This window comes from Ostrea edulis, chromosome 7 (assembly GCF_947568905.1).
Source record: "Ostrea edulis chromosome 7, xbOstEdul1.1, whole genome shotgun sequence".
Classification (NCBI taxonomy): domain Eukaryota; kingdom Metazoa; phylum Mollusca; class Bivalvia; order Ostreida; family Ostreidae; genus Ostrea; species Ostrea edulis.
In genome coordinates, this window is record NC_079170.1 from 22,490,648 (window position 1) to 22,516,597 (window position 25,950).

A 25,950-nucleotide genomic window follows, 5' to 3' on the forward strand; every position below is an offset into this window, starting at 1 on the left:
AATTCTATCGTCGATATGGCGATCTAGTTCTAGTTCGTCAATACAACCTATCATAGGGTCAAATGCTGTCTGATGCGTTTCATACCGATGGCTAGGACGTTCTTGGCACACTGATTTTGACGACGGATAACTCCGTTTACTTGATCAAGATATCGGGCTCACGGCGGGTGTGACCGGTCGACACCAACCCTATTTCCACTGCCTCTTAATTATCTCCCCTCGAAACGAGGAACGTCTACCACTTCAAGTCCTCTTCTACCAATGACATTTTTGGTACGTTCGGTTGAAATGTGTTCTTGAAAACTCAAAAAGATCACTTCATATCCACAAACGATGGACACTCACAAAAGTTCAGAGGAGCTACGATGGAGGCAATGAGAGTTGTGACACTGGATTTGGGATTTCCATTCTAAGATTCTACTCTAGAGCTAGTTTCCTGGAGGTTCCACTCAATTTCTGCCGCCGAAAATATTGGGCATTTTACTCTATAAAGACGGCGACTAACGACTAGAAGTTCTGTTAATCTTAATGTGTGCGCGAACACGAGGCAGTCTTTCCGATGTAACATTCAGTAATGATAGAAATACAGTTTAAATCAACTTTTCAAAATTAACAAAAATCAATACGTATTTAAAGAGAAAAACACCAAGGTTTATTAATTAACTACATCATAAAAATCCGTTACAAATCTACACATATAAAATAGTACTATTTAACATTAAACTTTATGAAGACTATCTACAGCTTCTTTTCCCCCCATCAATTCATCAAAATTAAGATTACTTACTGCTACGCATGCGTGCATAGACTTTAAAAAGAGGTAAACTAAACAAAAAAGTGCTAGGCCTTAATGTGAGTAAAAAATAACTTTACAACATGAACTGACACCATTGGGAGCAAGATGTTCCCTGAAATTACCCACTGTATTTGTTGAAACTATAATGTAACGAGATGGTGCTAGTAACAGCATGGCCATTTTTATTAGATTTTACTCGCTAAATATAAGTGTATCTGCATCACAAGGTATTCATCAGCTATAATGAATCATTAAAGCAAAAAACATTGAAATATCCCATGTACATTTATCTACTAAGCTACCTCTGCATTGTATTTATGAGGTAAAAAGAAAAAGAAAAATTCAGATGTCGTCTTTCTATATAATAATAAAAATATACTATATGATAGACCTTTTTATGGCACAATAATATCTGCTTCAGATCTAGCGTTCTGTATATGATAATCAACCAATAGTTGCAATGCAGACGCACATCAAAATGATGACGCAGGTATCGAAGGCGTGGTCAATGACAAATACGACCAATGAACGAGCGGAAAACGCGCAATGCACAAAGTCCATCAGGGTGACTACTATGGAGATCAGAACGCCTCTCACTGCGGCATCTACACAGGACCCGGATCTCAGCAATGCTCTAAAACAGAAAAAAGTAAAATGTTTTAAACTCTGTACCTATAATGAGTCTAAAAATTTACACAATAACAAAATATCAACATCTGCCTCCAAAAGAACTTGTAAGTTGTTAGAACTTGTTTCCAGTACAAATGTACATATATGTATACTGATTGTAAATACAATAAGTTCAAATCATAAGGAGACCAGTTGGAACTAAACGTGTGTGTTGGGGTGGGGTTGTTGTCATCGGAAACTACCTAGTCACTGGAGTTTTACGAAGAGGCTTACTTTTACAATCGACAGCTGACTTTTACAGTTTAAAGGGGCCAACTCCAAATATGAAAAATTTGGAAGTGGTATTTGCAAAATTCAAAGACTTTACCATATTCAGTTGTTATATATATTGTTTAACGTCGCACTCGATAATTTTTCACTCAGCTCAGTGAAACGCTCGGCATTTAGAAGTGAGAATCATGGGTCCTTCAGGTATGACCTTAAAAACGGAGGTCCCGTGCAGCGACATGCGTTGGCACGATAAAGAACCCTCACTATTACTGCGTTGAGCGCTAAACATAGGCCGGGTCTACATTTATGGTACTTCACCTACAGATGGTGACCTCTCAATATGAGTGAAAAATCCAAGAAGGGACGTAAAAGCAACCGATCAATCATGTGGAGACGTCACTATTGTCGGTGAAGGGCTGCAAAATGTACGCATATGCTCGGCGCTTACGGCCTTTGAGCAGGGATGGATCTTTATCATGCCACATCTGTTGTGATACGGGACCTCGGGTTTCCGGTCTTATCCGAAGGATCGCCCTATTTAATCGCCTCTTACGACAAGCAAGGGGTATTGCAGAGGACCTATTCTAACCCGGATATCCACGGGGTACGGCATTTCTAAAGGACAAGCACATGTCAAATGTTTATATCGATAATGTATAGAATATACTAGTATACTAGGGAGTAATCGATTTTCATGGGGGCCAATTTTCATGAGTCATTACCACAAACATTGTTGATTCTACTGTGTATATTGATGTACATGTATACAATTACACATCACGTATTGTTTGTATTTACATTTAAACACGAAAGAGAGGGGAACAAGAACGTAGCATATTTTTTTTTCAAAATGAGAGGGAGGGGCTATGAAAAAATATATCTCGACAAGCCTACCCCTTGACTTTTTGGTCTAGTATAGAGATACCGTCCAAAAGTGTGTGTGTGTGGGTAGGTAGGGGGTTGCTTTATTCCTTCGGGAGCCAGAACCATAAGATGCGAGGTGTAGAGAACATTTAAGCTTTCAGGACTGATGACACATTATTTAGAAATAGCAGGATAACTTGAGGTCGTCTGCTTACAATGAGTGCGCTGTGGTACACTTATGATATACAGTAAAGCTTAAAAACACTCTTTTTATGACAATTTTCTGGGTCCCTTCATGCATTTCTCAGCTCGTCGTTCGCAGTCAAGAAATTACATGTACATTTGAATATCGATAAATTTAACTTAATGAAATATTAAAACGAGTAGTGCATTGTGAAAGTGTCGAACAAATCTAGAAAGAATAAGAGTTGCTAAAGAGTTTTCAATACTCTTGTAATAAACATAATTGTCGGTTTTGGTGTTTTTACTGAAGCAGTCTTTACATTCATTTTGGTCCAATTTCTGTAGTTGGAGTTGATCCCTTTAAATTAATGTAAAAGAGAGCCGTCGATTGTAAAAGTCAGCCTCTTCGTAAAACTCCACTAGTATGAGGATAGAAAGAGTCCTTCTTTTAAAATTGTGTCGCTTTAAGAAAATGGACACATAAGTAAATCGAATGCAACTGAATGGGAAATATATTGGTTTTAATCAACTGTCCGGGTAACGGTTTTACTGTGGCATTCATTGGACATTGACTACGCGTGGTTAAACCATCTCAATTAGATGAACTATATTTCGAATTCATTTCAACCTTCTTATGTTGATTCCAGTCGCTATCAATAGTTGTACCATAGTTTGGCGTGCTTTCTTTCGTTAAAAGTGTGGGTTATCTGTACATAACCCATACTTTTCTTCAAACCCCGCCCACATTCTCGAAAGAAAAAAAAACCCACCATAACTGTCCACTGATGAAGTTCCTCCAGATCAAAATTGCACATTTCAAACACGGATAACTGACTCAGACTAAGTTCTCCAAATACATTATAGATATTCGCACTGAATCTCACTTAAACCTTGATACAAGACAAAATCGTCAATGGTCTCGTCCCAAAGACTTTTTATTTCCATATTCTCCTCAAGTCGAGAAACACGTGTACGTAGAAATACGGGTATCATTTATAAAGAGTTTTATAAAAGACCCAGTCACGTGATAAGAACGCATTTGCGAGATAAACTTGTTTAGCGGACAGAGTGAATCAGACTTGTGTTTCTTTTATGGTTTCGCGTCTTACAATTCTTAATTATTTTTTCTCTCTTATGTTTCACCATTTTTTAAAAATCTATTGTATATACATGTTAATGTTTTTCCAGCCAATTTTGTCAAAATATGTATTAGAATGAAGGATATCAAATAGAATTTTCAAAAGAGCAACCACCATCATCAATTGAATATATTGCTAAATTTTTAAACAGAAAAGTGCACGAATATGGGTTCTTAGAATTTTAATTGTATTTTTAAATTTCAATTCTTTAAAGCCAATACCGGTACTAAAAGTCGGAGAATGCGTAAATGTTAAATAAAAATATCAAAACCAACAGTCCAAACATTTATATGCACTTTAAAAACGGCTTTTTAAAAACAATTAATGAACATCAATTTTTCGGTGATAGAAAGTCATTATAATAGAAATATATGGTGCACAAAGTTTAATGTAAAGACATAACAATTGGCATCATATTGTAAGCAGGCGATCACGCTTCCGAAAGCTATAATAAAATATAATGAATAATAGTAAACTATGGTACAAGTCACTTACCCCATATAATATTGTTGATTATGTTCAGATACCCGATGGGCGTGGTCATAATGATACTCGGGAGCTACGCTCCCTCGTGTCATTATGACCAGACCCATCGGGTATCTGCACATAACCAACAATATCATATGGGGTAACTACTACTTAGAAAAGATATATTGAATAAAAGAAAATGTTGAGATAAATTTGCTGACGGAGTCCGTGTTTGTGAAGGAATATCGAAGACAAGCGTTGGCTGTGACGTTTTTATCACGTGCTTTCAGGGAATTCATCAATCCACCCGCCTTCTATGTTCGAGAGGTTTTTTTCTTCAGAAAAGGTTGAAAGCAGTTCCAATTGTACTCAAAATGTACTGTACCAAGTATGGGATTTTCAGGTTTTCCCGATACTCGTGTAAAATATTGAAGTTATGAAAGCAAGATTTTCAAATACTGACCCCTTTTGAACAGTACGGTACAAGTCATACACAGACTAAACCTTAAGAAACTGTTATTTACCACAGGCGGATAATATTGGGTGTATATATATACATGTATAACATGAGGCGTTTTTTAGAATATATGAAAATGGCGTCATCAACAACCATACAATTTTAAAACACGTGTAATGTAATCCATACCCCAGAGCAAAGTTGATCAGAATGCACAGGACAGAGTACGTGACCAGGGCTATGTACATCGCCTTGGAACCATTGTTCACTGCACGTATTTCCGTTTCGGTTTTCCCAGGAAAGGCGGCCCTCATCCATGCGTTGCCGAGAACCAGGGGAGAGTACCACAGCGCCCCCAGGATCTGAGCGGATACTATCCCAACTAAAGCTCCGTAAACCATTGTCTTCAATAAAGCAAAGAAACATATCACGTATAATTTACAATGCAAAATATTTTACGTAGGTTTTTACTATTAATAACTTCGTGTTAATGTTCTGATTTTTTCTTCTTCAAGAAATGGTTATTTATAAACAACAAATAGGAGTTAAGTTTAAAGATTATGCCGGGGGGGGGGGGGGGGCATATTCGCTAGCCAAGGGTTTTAGGACCGAAAACCCTTGGCTAGCGAAGATGGTGGTGGGGAGGGGGGAGGGGGGGGGGGCTACTCATTACTATCCTAACGAACAGATATCAAGTCGATCCTAGCGGTCCTTAACGCAACGAACTAAGCCCGGGATCGATTCTGGTGGTCCTTAACGCAACGAACTAAGCCCGGGGCACAGGCATTCTGTTTACAGGAAGACAATTTTTTTTATTGATATTTAAAACGTCGAGTGCCTGTGCCCCGGGGTCGGTCCTAAACGTAACGAACTAAGCCCGGGGTCGATCCTAGCGGGCCTAAACGTAACAAATTAAGCCCGAGGTCCATCCCAGCGAGCTTTGAGCACCAAAGACGGCCCGGGGCCGATCCCAGCAGGCATACAAGCATTGGGCCATGCCCGGAACCGATCCCAGAGAGCATCAAAGCAGACCACTACTAAACAGTGAGCGGGCCGATACCCGCAAACAATCGTTCCTTGGGCCGCTCCCAGCAGGCATCATAGCAGACAAGACATGCCCGGGGCTGATCCCATCGAGCATCAAAGATAAGTTGCAACTTACCTACCACTAATACTATATACGTTAAGTAATACCATTATATACAAGACATTTTCATTAACACACACATACCAAAGTAATATATAACCAATAAAGAGCCTATCATAGACTTGGGAGGTAAAATTGCCAAGGAATGAACGCCTAGAAAACCGGTCCATGTGTGCATAAATGTGTGGTTCCATCCCCAAAATACCATCTTCTCTAGCCAAGGCCCGCCGCAAGTGACAAGGGAAACACCATTGCGTGTCACCCTTGGCGTAAAGATGCCAAACACCGGGGATCGTGTATCGACCTAAGTCTGGTGTCACACTCTGTTTAGCAAATTAAATTAGTCAATTAAAATAGTCTAAATGTAGCTGCGATGCAACGTTCATAAACTGCAGGCTTGACCGAGATGTTGATAATGAAAAACTCAAAGCAGCAGAAAGTTAACAAGCAGTTTGAGGGACAGTGTACCAAACACTGAAATTGACGTGAAATCTCCAACACGAGTAATTGAGCAGGAAATACATCCTCGCACACCGAAATCAGTGACCTATTTTGATAAAAGTTTTGGCGCGCTTTATGCAGTCACTGATCAATATAAATAAAACTATAATTATCAACAACAAAATATGGATTTCCATTCTGCGATTAAATACACGAGACTTAATTTGTTACCTGTTCAAAGAGAAATTTCCACGGCACACGCGCTCTATCCGTAAGGGTGTTAGAGACTGCACTGTAAACTCTGAAGTGGTGTAAAATTTCCCCACCAAGCCCCCTTTGTGTCCATCAACCGCGGCGCGTTCTAGCTAGGGGCGGATGAATAGGGGGCGTATATTGAATTTAATTTTCAATGCGAGTATTTTTTTAATTTTAAATTTTTTTACACGTACAATATTTTTAAAATGTATTAATCAAAACAAAAATAAAAACTATGGAGATTTTGCGCTTTGTTTATATTTATAAATCATAATGCAATGTCCCCAAAATTACTTCTGCCTTAACCACATTATAGAATAATTATGATTTATAAAAAAACACCTTGTTGGATTTTTTTTTAAATTTATTAAAGGCAAGTTTGGCACACATTATATATGTTAATATTGCACACAAATGAAAATCATGATTAATAAATTCAATATTAGATGTCATATCAAGAAATAAGTTAACTATATATATATATATCCTATATATATATATATCATACCTATTAAATATACATGTAAATTTATACATGATGTCTCAGATGAAATCAAATATTCAATGGTCCCTGCACATTGGTATTGGTGAGTAAAATAAAACATGTTATTCAAAATTTAATGATACATTCATGGCCATAATTCGGAGTGCATGTATGTTTCAATGTATTTACAGTTCCAATGTCATTGTCATCAATATCTTTACCAATTGAAATGAGAGCAATTTCCTCAAGAATGTGAACAATGTGCGTATGAATCTTGATAAATATAGTACGGCTAATTTGAGGGTGGGGGATTCGAGCCGACAGAAATCTAAGTAAAATGTAAATATAAAAAATAAAATTTCAGTTTTGAAAACACTTAAGGGTGTGAACAGCACTGTTTTATGCCAGCGATAGAGCGACTTAGCGCTTCATGAAAAATATGCTGACATTAAGAGTCCAAATTCCTGCATGCATTTTCAAAAATGAAATTTATTTCTTAAATGGATATGACATTTGCAGAGCAACTAGATGGTGTGTAATATACATATATATAAAGAAATACGACTCTGAAATACTGTACAACCAAATCCAGCAGGTTTAAATACTTCCTACACAATGAGTATTTAGTCAGGAATACAAGTTGTGAAATTCACACAAATAGGGACCAAGAATTTTATAATTGAATTAACAGAGGTAAAGTAAATAAATCATAATTTCTAAGAATAACACAAAATAAGAGGTACATGGTAACATAACAAAAGATCCAGGGGGACACAGTGCTCACATAGGTCAATCACAATTTTAGAAAAATTGTGGTGCCAATTGTACATCACACTGTAAATGAAGACCCACTGTTAGAAAATTACACTTCACATGATTGCATTTTATATCAATAAACTGAACCTGTTTTGCTGTTTGAAAGAAGATTCTTAAACAGTTTATATAAAATCTCTGGATCCTTAGAGACATATATTAGTTCAAGGACCACTACTAGAACATACATGTACTTGAATCTACATACATCTGAATGTCATTTTGACAAAACATATAGCCTTTAAAAAGATTTTATCCCTTATATTCCTGTGTAGAACTTTGTACCCTCTTTATTTCCTCACCCCAGGCCTTGAACAAACTTGCATCTTTGGCCAATTCTGATGAAGTGGTTCTTAATTACCCCATCTTTTTCAATGACAACCACTTTCACTATTTCCTAATTATTTTTTCTTTGGAAGCCAGAGCAAGTTTGGATGAAATCATTGACCTACTCCAGCCAGTTAGAGGTTCAGTTATATGTATTGGGGAGGGGGTCATTACATTTTATTTTTATCTTATGTATTTAATTTTGTTACCACATAACGAGGTACATATTATAAATGTATAGTGACATTAACAGGGGCTTTTACATGTCGAAGCATCATTAACCCAGTGGTTCTGGAGAAGTAAAATCCCTTTCTCCCCATGTGTAGATATGACAAATATGACCTTGACAATTATCAAACACATTATATAAATTGACCAAAAACAGTAGTTCCTGATCTTTAAACTTGGGGGCATAAAAATGTGAAAAGACAGAATACATGTCGGACTTCAGAAATGTGATGGCCAAACATTGATCAGAAAAGTTCACAAGAGTTTTCTACTCAGGTGAGCTAAAATTATATAAACCAAAGTATAAAAGGGATCAGAAGATATACATACAGCACTCAACATAACAAAACCCGTACATAAATCATAAAACATGTATCAATTTAAATCTAAATACAAATATATGTAAAATATAATGCTCAAATTGTTGCAAAAGAAAAAAAATACAAGAAGGGGGGGGGGGGGTAATAAAAAATATAAATAATTCTAAAGTATTCCCATTTGTAAATACTGCTGTAATAGATAACTCACTGAGCATGGTGAATTTATCAATAAGCATCCTGAAACTTACATTTTTCAGTTTTTTGATATACTAAAGCTGTTTAACAGTTGTTGGAATAACCCATTACAAGTTAAGTGAGTTTTAAACAATACACTGAATGTCATATACCAGTAAAATAGAAAATTATACTGAATGTGTATAATTAGGATATCAAATGAAAATTTATCAAACTTTTCCAGATCATGGTTCCGACCCGTGCCTGTGTACTCCATGGAAACACCATCCAACACATGACTCTTTCATTGTGATTTTCACCATCATCTACTGCATTGCTTTAAATCATTCATATTTACATGTACTTAATTTTAAATCCTTGCAGTAGAAAAATTGAATTATCAAATAGAAATAGGCATGCACAGTGTGTAAGTAAGATTGTAGACATTCAATGATTGAAAATGGTATCATTCATTCTCATGAAAGTAATCACTGGCATTCACTTACACTGTTACTGGCAAAGTCATCCACCAATAGGAAAATTGAATAGGTAATAAGAAAAGGTAATAATTTAAAATTAGGTAATATTAATTTAGTTTGAATCACTTTTCTTATTGGTTATTCATTTTTGTTTATCTGTTCTTAGATTTATCAACTGCCCATCAAAATAAAATAGTGGGAAGATTAAATGTCCTTATCTCCTTATTGCAATACATACAGATACCAAATGTTTGAAAATGTATATCTAATTAATTAATGAATTAGAGTTATTATCAGATTTTGATATTCTATTAATTAAAGTAATAAACATCAAACTTGATCGAAATGAACAATGAACCGAAAATGATATCAAGTCTGAAAACATTTCTCCCGTGTTGAAAATCTCTTTAAAAATGACCCGACACTGAAAATACGAAAAGCGTAACTTCCTGTTAGTACACTGATACTTCACAATAAATACCCATGCATCCGTAAACACGTGCAGCAATTGTGTGTGCGACTATAAAACAGACATTTAAATACTGATAGTAATTCAGTAAGTTGATGGTTCATGCATGTACAAGGCATCATGAAAAATAACAGCATTATGATGAGGTCAAGAGTACAGGGCCTTGAACTAACATGTATAACTATATAACTGAACACAATGGTTGTAGAGCATAGAAACTGTGACTAGTACATATATTAGCATTTCACATGACATCCCTTTTACTCAAACATTGTAATTTAAAATCATTAAACATTTCCAAAAAGTTTGCAATTTTTTTTTTTTCCCCAAACTTATGAAGACAAGGTTGGCATATTCAATTTTACAAAAATCAAAAGGATTGCATGTTTCCTGCAGCATGTATATCAAAATCTTAGCTACATGAGATACAAGATGTTTAGTTTCGTTGTATTGTAATATAGACTGACATGATCATATGCTCTATATAAAAATAGCATTTAGGTAATAAATAAAATATCTGCCATTCTCTTTCCTATAAAAATTAAAATAAGCCTATATTAAACAATACTCATCAATAACATCGCCTGCATCATTTAAATATAATATTGCTTTGATGGCGGTTGTTCAATGTTTGGACGGGGAGGAAGTGGGGGTGGTATTCGGAATGGCGTTCCTATGTCATGGGGTCGCTCGCTGACTTCAAATGTTAGTTTGTATGTGGGGGGTTGTTCCCTGATGGGGGCTAGTGGGTTGTACGGCTCTCTAGGGGCAAACTGTCTCCCATGGAAGCCTGGGGTTACTCCCCTTTGTGGAGCATATGATGTTCCTGGAAGTTCTGTGTATCTGGTAAATCCAAAATAAGATTTTTAGCAAAAACCACATAGTGATCTCCTTCACGAAATAAGAAATAAAACAGGCCTCAATCAAGACCATAAACTGTGAATAGACTTACAAGTATAAATTTCAAATCCAGATAACTTTTGAAATAATTTTCATAAACAAATACAATTTTCAGTATATGTTCGTATTTTAATTTTTCATAAACCTGCAGCTTTTTTTAAAATTCCCATTCCCTCCTTCATGGGAGAGAACTCTTAATGTAATCCTGTGATTAAATACTTTCATATTAATCTGTTGGCTGGAACTTATTGACATGACAGTCCTATACCTGGCATCAGCCGGTACATTCCAGCCCCTGCTACTGTACACTGGAGGCTGGTACTTAGGGGGAGACCTGGTTGTCATGGGATACCAATTTTTACCATCCACTCGGTCACTGTTTGATGAATGGGATGTTCCTGGCACTCTTCTTCCTATTCATAATAATAAACAAATAATACATGCTGAATACTATCTTGGTAGTATGTCTTGATCTATGGAATTATTTTGAATTTTGAACAAGATGCCCTGAGGTCTACCTGAGTATTAGTTAAAAGTATCATTTATAGCCCGGAGGGTTACAAAATCTAGAATATTTACAATATATGTTCCTCTGTCCCAAAGATGCTTCATGCCAAATTTGAAAAGAATTGGATGGGCAGTTATCAAGAAGAAGCATGGTGGGTGCATGTCAATAGCAATATGTCACCTGAGTGACATAGGTGATCTAAAAGGTCCACACAAACAATATTCATCTGCATTGAGGGACAGTCACATCAAACTCAGGTACACAGTAAGTCAATTATTTATCAATTCCGATGTCCAAAACAACAGAGGACAACAAGATCTGTTTGTAATGTAATGCCTTAGAGCATGGTCATATCAATTTGTGGCAAACTTTGACTTTGACAAATATTTGACCTTTAACACAGCAATGACCTGGGTCATTCAGTGCTTTAAGTGTAAAGACTCGATCTATCTCCTAGAGTTCAAAAGCTATGACCAAGGTTAAGTTGCAGACACACAAAGAAAATTACTGACCAAAAACTATGATAATGACACCCCCTCCCCTTCTCATTCAATGAACAAATAAAATGCGAAGTTGTTATTTTGATTATTGTTAGGATCAAGAAAATATTTACTAGATCTTGCCACATACAAGACACATGGTCTTTATTTTACCTGACCCGGAGGACTTGAAACTGTTATGAGATAATGGAGTTCCTGGCCTTTGGGGATTCTCTTGTGGAGCTTGTCTCTTCCAACAACAGTAGACGATCCAGAAAATCACGAATAGGAAACAGATGGTGCTGACCAAGGATCCTGCGATGATAATTGTGTCTCTGTCCCGCTTCTCTTTACGGAGATAGTGGTCTATGTAGGCATCGCCTGGCACTGTAAATAAGCTGGAAATGCTGTATACCACTTTATTTTCACTACCTTTTTATATTTTACAGTTTTCATTGAAAGTAAAAATCATTACAGAGCAATAACATAACCACAGCTTTCACATGATATGGAAATAAAATCGTGATGTCATAAAAACACATCTTGATTTGGAATATATACAAAATTACTGTATTAAAAACAACTTTAAATCCTGTGTAATAAAGTTTAAACATTCACAAATACTTCCATCTTTTCATTTGAGGACACTTTGAACCAGTCAATGTGCTTAAATGCATGAACATCAAAAAGTGTGCATTTTATCCCACTTGAGAATTTGATATATGTAAATATGAGACACTGAGTGTCCCACTGTATTTCAACCCAGATTCTTCCTGACCCTGGCACAGTGCAGACATAGTCAACAGCACCAATTGTAGTACAGGAGAGGAGAAAATGTATGGCTTGACCGGGAATCGAACCCGGGACCCCTGCATCACTAGTCAGGTGCTCTAACCAGTAAACACTGAGCTATCCAGGCCGGAATCCACAGTCGATATAGCTTTAACTACTATATCATACTTGAATTGCCTGCCAGATGTAAACAATCTCATCCACAATTCACACATATAAAATACTGTAAGTTGTGAATAACTTTCTATAAATAATTCCATACTTAGGACAATCTAATTATATTTTATATTTTATACTTTAAATTGTCTTGATTTGTACTTTTTATCCATTATGACATAATGTTGCATTCATGCTTATATGTGTAAGGATTATTCGTTGTGTATTCTATGGTTTTTCTTTTAATCATCAATTGTAAATTTTAGTATGTTGTACAGCGCTTTAGAGTATTTTTAGATAAGGCGCTATATAAGTGTACTTTTATTATTATTAATTAAAATTAGATCTTCCATCCGCTCCCCAATTTTTGATATGTCGCTTCCACCCGACGTATCGAAAACTGGGGAGCAGATGGAAGATCTATTTTTAATTAGATTGTACTTAGGAATGCATGCCATTGGTCTATTTACTCTCACTGAGGGTGAATTTGCTAAGATCATACCAGTGCTAGATGGATGGTGGCAGTAGGGCTTGATTTCCAGGGTCATGTCAAACCCATTGATGTTTCGTCTATCATAATTCTCCAGTTCTCGGAATTCTACAGTCACATCAGTGTAGCTGGAGCACCACAGAGAGGGGGGATAACTCTTACAATTGAAGGTCTGCAATACAATGTATGCTTAAAAATAGTTAAAGGTGTCATGTAGTATATAGGAGAAAGGAGAAAATTTGTGGCTGGACCGGGAATGGAACCCGGGACCCCTGCATTACTAGTCAGGTGCTCTAACCACTGAGCTACCCAGGCCGACATCCACGGTCCATATAGCCCTAATTACTACAGTAATATACATATTAAAGTGAAATATGAATTAATGACCTGTTTTCAAATTAATGTAATCTAAGATCAGATAGCTTACCAAAACAAAGCAAAAGTATCACAGCAATATTTTAACAAACCCTTGGATTGCGGTCATGGAGTCCATCGTAATATATCATTTTAAAATCACAGCTTCTAATGGAGGCATTGAAGAGTCGCACACAGAGTGAGAAGCACTGCTGGTCAGGCAGAGTGGCACTCCAGTCCGATTCAATAAAGGTCATATTGCAATGCCTCCCAGGTAAGGGCCCTCTGGCTCGGATCAAGTAGTGACTCTCGGATTCATAGCGGTGGGGCCTCCTACAGCTTCTTTTGTGAGTGAACACTGAAAACCATGACAAGGTTATTGTCCGAATTTTGTCCAAAGTAAAATATGCAGAAGTAAATCTTATGTAGTGCTGCAATCTCAGCCTACAATCAATGTCACACACAGCTAGTCAAATTTTGTTATCTCAGTCTGTACATCTTTAATATTTTTCTTAAAAGGATTTAATGATATTACATCGTAGCTAGATTTATACTTGGAGAATACTTACTGATTTGTTGTGTTTGACCAGAGCAGTGTGATGAAAGGAAGGCCAATATCAACAAAACAATCACAGGCATTCTTATAGATATTGCAGGCTATCAGCTAACTCAAATCTGGACAACTGGGAATAAAGTTACACTTTTAACAAAATATGGATGCACATTGGTCTATGCAGCAAAATAACAATTCAGATCTTACATAATTCAGATCTTAAATAAAATTTACTTTACTTTTTTTTTTTACAGAATTTAATGTCCAGAAGAAAGCCAAGGCTAAATTAAGCATAATTGAAATTTAACCAGAAAATTGAAAATGTAAATAAACTACTATGTTAAATACAGGGACCCCCCCCCCTTCTTTTTTTTTTTTTTTTTTACTACAGGCAACCTAGTTTTATATCAACTTTAACTATGTGCTTAAATAGGTTTATATACAGGCCTACATCGATCCCATGTTTTCCACGATTTTAGCATTTGCTGGAGAAAACAGTGACACAAAATATTAAAAGTCTTAATAGAAAAGGAGGGAGGGGACGTCATTTTCCAGAACATAAAATAATTTGAACTTATTTACTAAACTTATTTACCGTGCCTGCTGGGTATTAGCCTAATTATGAAGTACAACAATTAACCACGGGGTCGAAGTGCAGCAACTTTTAAAAATCAAGAATAAAATTACATAGACGAAAATTCCAACAGATTGCTTCGCTCGTGAAGCCCACCACGGAATTTCTAGTAATATGTACTTTTATCATGATTTATTGATAAAATTGCCGACTCCTGTGGTCTAACGTAAAATTAATGTGCATTTTATCACAATCATTGTAAATTATTTGAATTAAAGAATGATGATCATACCTTTCTTCATGTTATATGTAGCTACTCTCTTTCCAAAGCCCAATAAAAACGACAGAGTACTTTAACTGTCCGTGAACAAATAGTTTAGAAAGTTCGACAAATTTTTCTCCATTTTCACCCACCATGCAGCATCATCAACAGATCGAGGCGCCCTCTGTATTTTCATAACTGTGGGAGTTATCGTCCTTCCCAAAAAAAGAAGAGGAAGAAATGGAAAGAAAGAAAGAAAAGAAAAAAACAATTGTTTACCGCGAAATCGTGAAATGGCATAGCCAATTTCGATATATCAAATCTTATATTCGCTTTTCGGAAATATACCTTCTCCAAAAACAATTTCAGATTTATAAACTGGTGCCCAATGTATTTTCACTTTCATTTTATAGGTATAACACGCTTGTCGGCTGTGATCGGTTACCTCGGTTAGAAGCCAGACACATATGTAAATTCTAGTAGAAATGGACAATATATGCCGAAGATCATATTTACTACTTCAAAAACTCAGCAGACCGTTGATCGGTGGTCGGTAAGAATGACGATGTGATTTTAACTCGAGTTTTCTCTTCACCCAAACTCTACTGCTGAAAAAAGTATAATATTGCTTGATTCGAAAGCTCAAGTGAGCTTTTCAGACCCAAATTTTTTTTCTTTGATATCCTTATCAATAACGTTTTACATTTTTCTACTTTTCAAAAAATTATCGGGACAATTTCGTCCCAATCTCGGCTGAGATTAATCACAGGAGTCGGCAATTTTATCAATAAAGTAGAAATATATGAGAAATGGGCATAAATACTACCACTGAGCTTCGCGAACGTAGCGAGCCCATTTCTCATATATTTCTACTTTATTGATAAAATTGCCGACTCCTGTGGATTAATTCATTAAAACTAAAAGTATCTGTGTGTCATATGTGTGGACAATCTTCAGGTTTCTTCATATGAACTGAAGGACTATGCCCCCTTCCAATTAATTTGAATTTAAATAATAACTGTTGGGGGGGGGGGGGGTCCCATTTTATGCTGCTAATAACCAACATCTGACTAATAAATTGTCAATTTGAACATGGGATAATTTTATGCAATTACCATGTGATCAAATTGACTTCCTAACACTATAAAGAAGCAAAAAGACTCTAAAAAACTAGACATTTTTGTCAAAATGATATGCAAACCAGGGCTCAAAATTAAATATGCCTAGTCCGTAACTGGTTAAAAGCCTGGCGGACTGACTGACATTTGTTTTAGTCAGTTCAATACACGTATCAACACTTCGCGAAAGTTACGTCCCTTGTCCGCCATCTCCCGGATAAAAATCGTATTTCCCTACGTTGGCCTTTGTAATTTTCCTATCTGTAGCTTTGACATCTGTTATTTTTCCATCAATTACAGTCAACTACAATATGCCCCAGATTGGGGCAACCCATTAACTTGTGTGAAAACTTGGTAATTGGCTAAAATTCAAAGTAATAACATCTTACATTTGGTAAGGTAAAGAAGGAAAACTTGGTTTTTCACCGATTGACCTTTGGCTGACCCCGCAAAGGGACGTAACTCGCGGCGAAGTGTTGATAGGTGTATTCCAATGGGACTGGTCAATTTTCTAATACATCATTTTGGAAAATCTACTAATCGAATCTATACACACATTTGGCATTCCTCAGTAGATAATTGATGCACCCAATTAGTAAATATGAATCTTGAATAAGTATTAGGCTAAAAATAAAAATATGTTTGTTTCCCCTTGCCCGTCCGGGTCTATAAAAAAGGGCCCGTGTCAAAAGTTTTTTTTACCCAAAAATCGCACGTTTTTTAAAAAAATTATTATTATTATTTCTGGAACAAAAGTCGTTCTGATATGTTATTAAAGGAAGTGAACATGAAAATGTGACAAAGGGTTTAGATTTGTCATTTTGATGTATATAATGAATTCTGAAAATCACTAAGATGTAACTTTCTTCAATAGGGAGATATTTTATAAAGATTAACTGATCTTTTCAACCATATTGAAAAAATATTACCTCCCTGCTGGGTTATCTCTTAGCATCCGCTAGAGGGCAGCACTGATGCTGACATCAGTAGGACACATTGTGTGTATTTTTGGAACATTGTAAGCATCAACGTTAAAATGTCATCAGCAAAGAGTGAATTAGATATGGGATATCAGGTTGAACCTGATGTTACAGAGGAAGAAATTGTTTCTCAGAATAATACTTCTTCACCAGCAGTTGATTTTAATGAGAGAGGAATTTTCCTTAAATGGTGTGCTTGTGAAAATTGTACAATGTAGCTATGTACATTCAAGGGGTGTCTTTGTTGTCATGAGTTTGAATATTTTGTGTCAGCTAGATTACATAGATCTACACCTATAGTGCAGTTCTCTACACCCATATTTTAACACTGTGTGTCGAAGTTCTGTTATAAGTGATACAGCTTACATTTATCCATGGATTTATGTATATCCAGAGAGGAAGGGTCTCAGAGGACCTGGATAACAACTTATTAAACAAGTAAGAAAAACACGAAAATGAAAAATACCTTCTGTATTCACATGTATTAAAATCTAAACATAACATGGCATTTGTGTGTAAACATTTCCAACACATGTGATAGAATACAGTAACAATTCTGTTGCAGACATGCTATCAAGATTTATGGCCTATAGACAGTTTATCAACTAGGTCAAACGCGGTCAGCCTCGGGGGGGGGGGGGGGGGGGGCGGGGGGGGGGGGTAGTTTTACCCTCATTTGTTGTGACCAATTAAGGAAGCATTTCCTAAAAAGCACTGCAATTATGAAGGATTTCTTAAAACATCAGACTATGATACAGATTCTAAATATTAGTAAATAAGTATTTTTTAAAATGTAAATAAAGAATATAATTGTAAATTGAATCTCCAAAATTTATCTGTGGTCCATGTACATAAATTGTTATAAAATATATAAGTTACATGCCTATATTGCAGTACTTTTATGACACAGTCACCTTAATATTTTAAAATCTAATGAAATTAATTGATTTAGAACCTTGAAACATACAGTGTTCTGAGTAAGTTCAGAAGTTGGAGGAGCTGGAAATATTTTGTGGGAGTGTTTTCTTCTTTTTCTAAATGCATTGTAATTAGATTTGATTTCAATTCTTTTTGCTCCAAAACCTTATCCATCAATTCTAATATGAATCCATTAACTTTTTCTGCGGTATAACAGTGACCCAGTCATCAGCAATGTGTCTCATCTACGTCTGAGCACAGATGCAAACTGGGAAATAATGAATGACCTCCATAAACCTTTAACTTAGAGTGTTTAATTGCTCAAATCTCGTAATAGAAACAAGCAAATTAGATTTAGGCCACACTATTCAGTTTCAGGAGGTCTTTTAAGTTTATTATGCAACAAATATTTTTTTCATGTTCACTTCCTTTAAACTTACATCTGTTTCTACTAAGTCAAGAATAAATGTTTTGGTTTTGTTTTCAATGGGTTTTTTTTTTAAAAGATGTAATGTTTCTATGTAGGTATTCATAAAGTAAACCAAAATATTGCATCCACTGAGTGCATTCACACTAACATATCCAAGAATATGAATTATAAATGCCAGCAGACATGTCAATCCAGTGACCAACATAAAAACAAGTTCGATCAATACATGGCATACTCTTCTTCTGATGTACGGTATTGAAAATGACTATCGGTGCTCTGAGCTGCTTTTTCATAGGTGTTTCCAACAAAAAATTATTAAAAAAAAACAACAACAAAAAAAACACCTGCCTGCCTTGTCTGTAGCAAAAGTCAGGGGAGGGGAAACAAACATTCTTTTAAATATGGCCTTACAATATTGCCTAAAGCATATGGAGTGAAATAGAATTCCATTATTTTATTTTAACGACATTAACAATTTAGATAAGTTAACTTCATTATTTCTGGAAACTCTGTTTGACTGGTAAATTTTTCTGCAGACTGGTTGAAATTATACCCTAGATCAGTCAGGCTAGACTGGAGGCATATAAAGTTTGTTTCAAGCCCTGCAAAATTACTTTAACATGTGAAGTACATGGACACATGTATATGTTGACCAGTGGAGATCTTCCCTTATTGTTGGGCTATTATTTGTGTCTATGTATCTCATAGATCTGCATATACACAAGACAAGGTGACTTTCAGATGAGCATAGTGGCCCATGGGCCTCGTATATTGAAATATTGTGATAATGAAATGATTAGCGTTGCTCACCATATACATGTACTAAGACAAATTTTAGACATTACTGCCTTCCAATAGTTTCATATTCATTGTTTATTTTTAGAAATATATTTTGTTTTCTTTCACAGTTTTGAATTGTTAAGAAGTCCCATGGTCAATCCAAAGGTGCATTTTCACTTGTCAGCAGTGACAACAGAACTTCATTTGAAAAATCTCGATTATTCTTTGCCTGTAAGGTTTACAAAGAACATCAACCAGGAATGCTTATTTGTTAAAACCAACATACCCTCTAACAATGAACGTATGGCTGTGTTTTTAATGAAAGGTTTACCATCATTAACACTGAAGACCGGATGTGGATTTAGACTGAACACTTCAGAGGAAAACTTTAGTGTATCGGTGCATGCAATAGATAAACAAAGAGCGGAAGATTCAGTGGCTGATGTCAGGGGATGGCTGGAGGAAACGCTGAATACTGGCATTCAAAAACACTCCTATCGCAAAAAGCTTTATATTCCATATGAAAGAGACTTGCCAACAGTCATTCTGATCCGGGCATTGACTTACAGGGGTCACAACAATATCAAGGCTATCGCATCCAAAACCGGTACTCGGATATCGTATTCTGCACGTGGAGTTCAGCCTCTTCATTTAATGGTGCATGCAAATTCAGAAGAACAACTATGGGAGGCAGTGAGACTAGTCAGAAATTTGTTTGACCAAACCTTAGAACAGCTGACTAATTGGTCAGTAGGAAAGTTAATGATTCCAGGTGATCTGCCGGCAGATTTTGACATTTTCTCTTTCATGGATCTCATACCAATAACTCTAAATGAAAAATTTGGAGAGAGTAGGCCCATCGTGACGTTGTGTTGGAATGAATATAAGACTGCAGAAGAGGAGCCCTATGCTTACTATGACATCAGAGCAGACACTCCCGAGACTTTGAAGGAAGTGGGTAATCTTTTATTGCGACTAATTCAACAGGAAGTAGAACAGTTTAAGTATCAGGTGCACGACACTGTGCTTTATCCACCCAGGGAAAAATACAAGAAATTTACCAAAATCATGAACACTTCAGGACTCCATTTATTCAATAACTGGAAAATGAATGATGATTCTCTGAAGAATGTCAGACTACACTTCAAAGGAAATGAAGAGAGGAAAAATGAGAAAATGATGACAGGAATTCCACAGAAAGCTGCAAAAATTCATATCAGGGGAGATAATTCAGAGGATGTTGCAAAAGTGGTTCAGGAGTTAAATAGGTTGATTAAAAACTATACTGATGTATATACTCATTAAACATTGTCAATGTCTTTCTCTACATTATATTGATACAAATGGGTAGCATTAAACAGTTCACAAGTTATAGTTTAGTTAGATGTGATTGGAAAGGAAAGACTACACTTCTGAATCTTCATGTTTCTGTGAGAATATTGGTTTTAATTTTTTTTTTTTAAATATGCATCCAAATATAAAGCACTAATTAAAAATGGATAATTTTTTTTAGCTCACCTGAGCCGAAGGCTCAAGTGAGCTTTGCTGATCAAAATTTGTCAATTTACCACTGGGCCAATTATAACCAAACTTGGTCAAAAGCATCCTTGGGTAAAAGGGTTTCAAGTTTCTTCAAATAAAGGGCCATGCCCCCTTCAAAGGGGAGATCATCACAAAAATGCAAAAATTGGGTGGGGTCATTTAAAAATCTTCTTCTCAAGAACCACTTAGCCAGAGGAGCTGAAATTTTCATGACAGCTTCCTGACATAGTGCAGATTCAAGTTTCTTCAATTCATGGCCCTCGGGGTAGGTTAGGGCCACAATAGGGGATCAAAGTTTTACATAGAAATATAATGGGAAAATCTTCTCAAGAGCCAATGAGCCAGAGGAGCTGAAATTTATATGAAAGCTTCCTGACATAGTGCAGGCTCGAGTTTGTTCAAACCATGGTCCCTGGGGTAGATTGGGGTCACAATAGGGGATCAAAGTTTTACTTGAGAATAAATAGAGAAAATATTTAAAAATCATCTTCTCAAGAACCAATGAGCCAGAAGAGCTGAGATTTACATGAAAGCTTCCAGACATAGTGCAGATTCAAGTTTGTTCAAATCATGGCCACCAGGGGTAGGTTATGGCCACAATAGGGGATCAAAGTTTTACATGACAATAAATGGAGAAAATATTTAAAAATAATCTTCTCAAGAACCAAGGAGCCAGAAGAACTGGGATTTTCATGAAAGCTTCCTGACATAGTGCAGATTCTAGTTTGTAAAAATCTTGGTCTCCAGGGGTAGGTTGGGGCCACAATACGGACTAAGGTTTTACATGCAAATATATATGGAAAGTTTTCAGATATGGTCCAAGGTAACTCAAGTGAGCAATGTGGCCCATGGGTCTCTTGTTATAATTTGCATGAGTCTATGCATTTCTTGATATACTCCAACTAGCTAATATATATATACATACACATATGAAGACTGAGGACATTTTTCTTAATATGTAATAAAAATTTAACGAAAATATTTGTAAGCACATGCATACTGTGTAGCTACACCACTGGGCTTGACCTGTACTTATTATCTAACATACCTGCATGAGGAACAAAATAGAGTCCAATAACGTTCAGATTGTTGTTTGCCTCGAGTCTGACGAAAACAGTAGTGAACTTTATCGGTTAAAACTACAGAACCAACAGGCATCTTGCTGTGTGGCAGTTTGGAAACATTTTACTTTTAAAATTATGATTGTAAATGTTGGTAATTAATTTTTCTTCAATGTTGTTATTGGTTTCTTCTGTACGTCGTTCCGTATTGAATTACTGCATAAGCATTGCAATAGGTATCGTGAAGGGGGCGTATTGTTTCGGCCCAAAATACATATAATGTATATGTAAAGCACTATGGCATGTCAAACGTTGCAATATTTGATCTTTTCCATTTGTATTGTATAATTTTCCATTTGCATTCTATATTTTCCATTTGCATTGTATAATTTTTCATTTGCATTGTATAATTTCCATTTGTATTGTATAATTTTCCATTTGTATTCTATATTTTCCATTTGTATTGTATAATTTTCCATTTGTATTCTATATTTTCCATTTGTATTATATATTTTTTTCGTTTGCATTGTATAATTTCCATTTGCATTGCAAAATCTTTCATTTATATTGCATCCGAGGGCTTGTTTATTTTGATTTGTTACGAAGGATTTCATTAGCTTAGGTCCCACTTATATTTAGCCGTCACCAGGTGACGTACCACAAATAGACTTACTATGCTACATGTATGGGCACTGTGTCGTAGCATTGGGGGTACTTTAACGTGCATGTCAACGCCTGTCGATATTTACGTCTAAGGTTTGATGCAGCCATGACACGAGTAGAACTCGAACATGCAACTTCACGGTTGCGAACCAAAGGGCATATCACTGAACTACTGCGATCGGTTCCATATAGGACTAGTTGAACATACATGTAGCCAGCAATGAGGAATCTTGCGCCGGGAGACCCCCCCCCCCCCACCCCCCCCTTCGCAAATGATATTTTATATACAGATGTCGAAAAAAGCATGTATGTACGTTTTATTTTGTCAGAACGCACTTGTCCAGGGGCGGATCCAGGAATTGCGGTTACGGGGCGCCACTTTATGAGGCACGGGGTCTGGGGGCTGCCTCAAGTGGGTAGGGGTCCAGGGGGCGAAGTCCCCGGAAGTTCCTGGATTTTACAGATTTTATAGGGCTTGAAATATGTCATTTTTAATCAAGTGAAATTAGTAAAATGACGCAAATTTTAAGGGTTTCTGGAAAAATTAAGTTCTCTCAATAAAGTATTTTAAGAAATCAGAAGATTTTGTCATTTATTTCTCTGGGAATGGAAGAAATTATTGCTTCTTTTATTGTTTGATACATTTTTCTAAACAAGATACCAAGATTTACCTTAAATTTGGAAATTTTGAGGGGGGAGGGGGCGCCGGCTGCGCCCCCTTAAATCCGCCACTGACTTCGCCCTCCAACTGCAACCCCCCTCCCCCAAGGCTTTGCACTGGATTCACTAGGGATCTTAAGATAGTCCCCAGACATCCAGCAGTTTACTGCATCCTTTCGTTCAGAATTATGTAGATCAGCCAGTGGTTAAATAGGAGACTAGTTTGAATATGCTGATCACATTAGACGCAAAAAAGCGATCAATTAATGGGGTGGGGGAGAGGGGGTTACGCCATTACACTAAGCAAATACGGTACATTCCTGCGAAACGTGGCTCCTGAACTTTACCTCTTCAACATCTCGCGCATTACCAAATTCGATAAACGATAACTTAAGATTAATCCATTGAATAGTTGTAACAAACCAAACTCGAGGTTAACAATTAAGTCCCCCTAATCTACTGAATTCTGACTTAATAAAAATGTGCATGCTTTTCTGGACAGTTCTATTTTTTTTTAAAATGATCGGGGGGGGGGGGGTCGCCATTACTAGAGCTAGCTAAGTATTTTTAAAAATAACTAGTCCAGGACCTGGTCTCGGTAGTTCAGTAATATATCGCTTGGTTTGTGGGCGAGAGGTCGTGAGTTCGAGAACCGTTACTGTTATTGCCGCATCAAAGCTTTAGAGACATAAAGACAGTGATTGCTCCTTTGCCAAACACTCGGCATTTAAAAGACCTTAAAAACAGATATTCCGTATCGCTGCACAGGCGTTGGCACGATAAAGAACCGTCATTGCTACGGCCTGTCATCGTCGGTTACCCACGGATGCTTCTATTCGAGCGTGAGTGGACTCAAAACCGTGGTTTGCGACGATGCGGCCCTGTGTGCTAAGCACGTCTACAGTACAGATGTGGTACATCAGTGACGTTAACTAATGAAATCCTTCGTAACAAATCAAAATAAACATTCCCTGGATACAATACAAATGAAAAATTATACAATGCAAATGGAAAATATAGAATACAAATGGAAAATTATACAATACAAATGGAAAATATAGAATACAAATGGAAAATTATACAATGCAAATGTAAAATTATACAATGCAAATGGAAAATTATACAATACAAATGGAAAAGATCAAATATTGCAACGTTTGACATGCCATAAAGCACAGAGAAATTTACTATTAGATCTATGGATACCAACCTCCGCCCATGCCTGGGGTTGAACTCATGACCTGCGGAACCAAATCTCCTGGCAGTGTGTGACCAATGTATATATATGCATGATTACACACACACACACACACACACACACACACATTTATATATATATATATATATATATATATATATATATGTATATATATATATATATACATGTATATATATGCAGAGAAATTTAAGGGGAAAATAGAGGTAAATTCACAAGCAACAAAAATAATCTTTAATGAAATGCATTTTGGATTGGGGAATGGCATATTGTCCACAGAAAGTATGCATATTATATCTTGTTCGCTTAATTCTCAAATCAGCATACATATACATGTGTTTGATGCTGGGAAGTATATAATCATTAGCTCATTCTCCAACAGACCTCAAACTCTTAACACTTTTTGCGGATCGAATAACATGATTATGGCCAAAAGCCTATCGGAGTCACCTGAACAAAATGAATAACGCGGTGAACGGGATTCATGGGTAATGTGAAAACCGCGAAACAAGGACGCTATACGAGAATGAGAGGCGTAATAAAGCAAAGTCAAATGGTGTTGTAATATAACGCAGCCAAAAACAACAACAACAAAAATGTGAATCAAAGGTGTATTCTAGTGTAACCTGGTTACAAAATTGTCACCCGGGGAAACTGCTCTGATTTCTTGCCATATATGGTATTTGATGAGAAATCTTCATTCCTACTGCATAAAGTCCCAAGTTTTTTCGACCAGAAATTGATTCTATCTTTTATTTCTGCATTGTTTACAGCATAACTGTCCAGGTTTGATTCCATGAAAATCTAGGGTACAAAAGTATCACCTAAAAACGGAGTCCTTATTTCCTGCCATATCTACATCAATCTACCCAGTTATCGTTCCCGCTACGTACGCTCCGCTAATACCTCTGTCAACGTCTAAAAGGTATTTTTAAAAGTATTAAAACTAACTTAGCATATCACACTAATGATAATATATATCTAAGCAAATCAAACATTTGTCTAATTTAAAAAAACAAAACAAAAAAAACAGGAGACGGTAAATATGAGACACTATTCTCTTTAGAGAAGTCGAGAGGCGATAAAGGCTATGCCTCTCGACTTCGATAAAGAGAATAAATGAGACATCTGAGCAAAATAAAAGGTTTTATATAATTATTCATTCATTCGATGTTACTAGAATAATCATGGAATCCGTTGTTTTTTGTGAACCTACTTTGGTGAAAGCTTAAAACTAAATTTTGGATTTTTTTTGATTATTTATGATGCAATAGGTAAAAGTAAGTTTTGCCAAGAATCTGAACATTTAGCTATAGACGTAGACAAAAGTGATGTACATAGAGTAGCATATTTTACGCCCTCTGGTGAGAAATTATTACAACTGTATTTTAAACGAACTTGGCATTACTTCCACTTTTGGTAATCGTACCTATACTCCAATTGCCCTTTGAAAAGATGAAATTCTTCAAAACCGTGCTTCAGTTTTAAATAGACACATTTAATATCCCAGTCAATAGGTCGGATGAATATGAGTTACCGAATCTATATACTGGATTCCTAAACTTCATAA

The 25,950-nt window shown here is 36.2% G+C and overlaps 3 protein-coding genes across 3 annotated transcripts; 1 reads left to right on the forward strand and 2 right to left on the reverse strand.

Moving 5' to 3' along the window:
• Positions 1–629: 629 nt before the first annotated feature.
• LOC125654932 (uncharacterized) lies at positions 630–6,765 on the reverse strand. Its single transcript, XM_048885051.2, has 3 exons — positions 6,627–6,765; positions 4,997–5,211; positions 630–1,430 (listed from the first exon to the last, which is right to left on the reverse strand). The coding sequence occupies exons 2-3, from the start codon at positions 5,206–5,208 to the stop codon at positions 1,241–1,243; spliced, it is 402 nt and encodes a 133-aa protein (XP_048741008.1). The 5' UTR covers positions 5,209–5,211; positions 6,627–6,765; the 3' UTR covers positions 630–1,240.
• A 231-nt stretch (positions 6,766–6,996) lies between these two features.
• Positions 6,997–15,265, reverse strand: LOC125655569 (uncharacterized). The gene is made up of 7 exons (XM_048885894.2): positions 15,043–15,265; positions 14,193–14,306; positions 13,737–13,981; positions 13,282–13,441; positions 12,006–12,218; positions 11,113–11,257; positions 6,997–10,787 (listed from the first exon to the last, which is right to left on the reverse strand). The coding sequence occupies exons 2-7, from the start codon at positions 14,260–14,262 to the stop codon at positions 10,538–10,540; spliced, it is 1,083 nt and encodes a 360-aa protein (XP_048741851.1). The 5' UTR covers positions 14,263–14,306; positions 15,043–15,265; the 3' UTR covers positions 6,997–10,537.
• LOC125654373 (uncharacterized) lies at positions 15,207–20,610 on the forward strand. The gene is made up of 2 exons (XM_048884324.2): positions 15,207–15,565; positions 19,367–20,610. The coding sequence occupies exons 1-2, from the start codon at positions 15,498–15,500 to the stop codon at positions 20,541–20,543; spliced, it is 1,245 nt and encodes a 414-aa protein (XP_048740281.1). The 5' UTR covers positions 15,207–15,497; the 3' UTR covers positions 20,544–20,610.
• The last annotated feature ends 5,340 nt before the right edge of the window (positions 20,611–25,950 follow it).

Bases quoted from the DNA above. Each gene is read 5' to 3' on its own strand.
- LOC125654932 (XM_048885051.2), bottom strand. From the start codon at position 5,208: ATGGTTTACGGAGCTTTAGTTGGGATAGTATCCGCTCAGATCCTGGGG. The intron at 1,431-4,996 runs GTATGGATTACA...TTTCTGTTTTAG, and splicing joins CTGATCAACTTTGCTCTGGG to AGCATTGCTGAGATCCGGGT.
- LOC125655569 (XM_048885894.2), bottom strand. From the start codon at position 14,262: ATGCCTGTGATTGTTTTGTTGATATTGGCCTTCCTTTCATCACACTGC. The intron at 13,982-14,192 runs GTAAGTATTCTC...CATGGTTTTCAG, and splicing joins TGGTCAAACACAACAAATCA to TGTTCACTCACAAAAGAAGC. The intron at 13,442-13,736 runs GTTTGTTAAAAT...ATTGTATTGCAG, and splicing joins TCCATGACCGCAATCCAAGG to ACCTTCAATTGTAAGAGTTA.
- LOC125654373 (XM_048884324.2), top strand. From the start codon at position 15,498: ATGGACAATATATGCCGAAGATCATATTTACTACTTCAAAAACTCAGC. The intron at 15,566-19,366 runs GTAAGAATGACG...TTTCTTTCACAG, and splicing joins AGACCGTTGATCGGTGGTCG to TTTTGAATTGTTAAGAAGTC.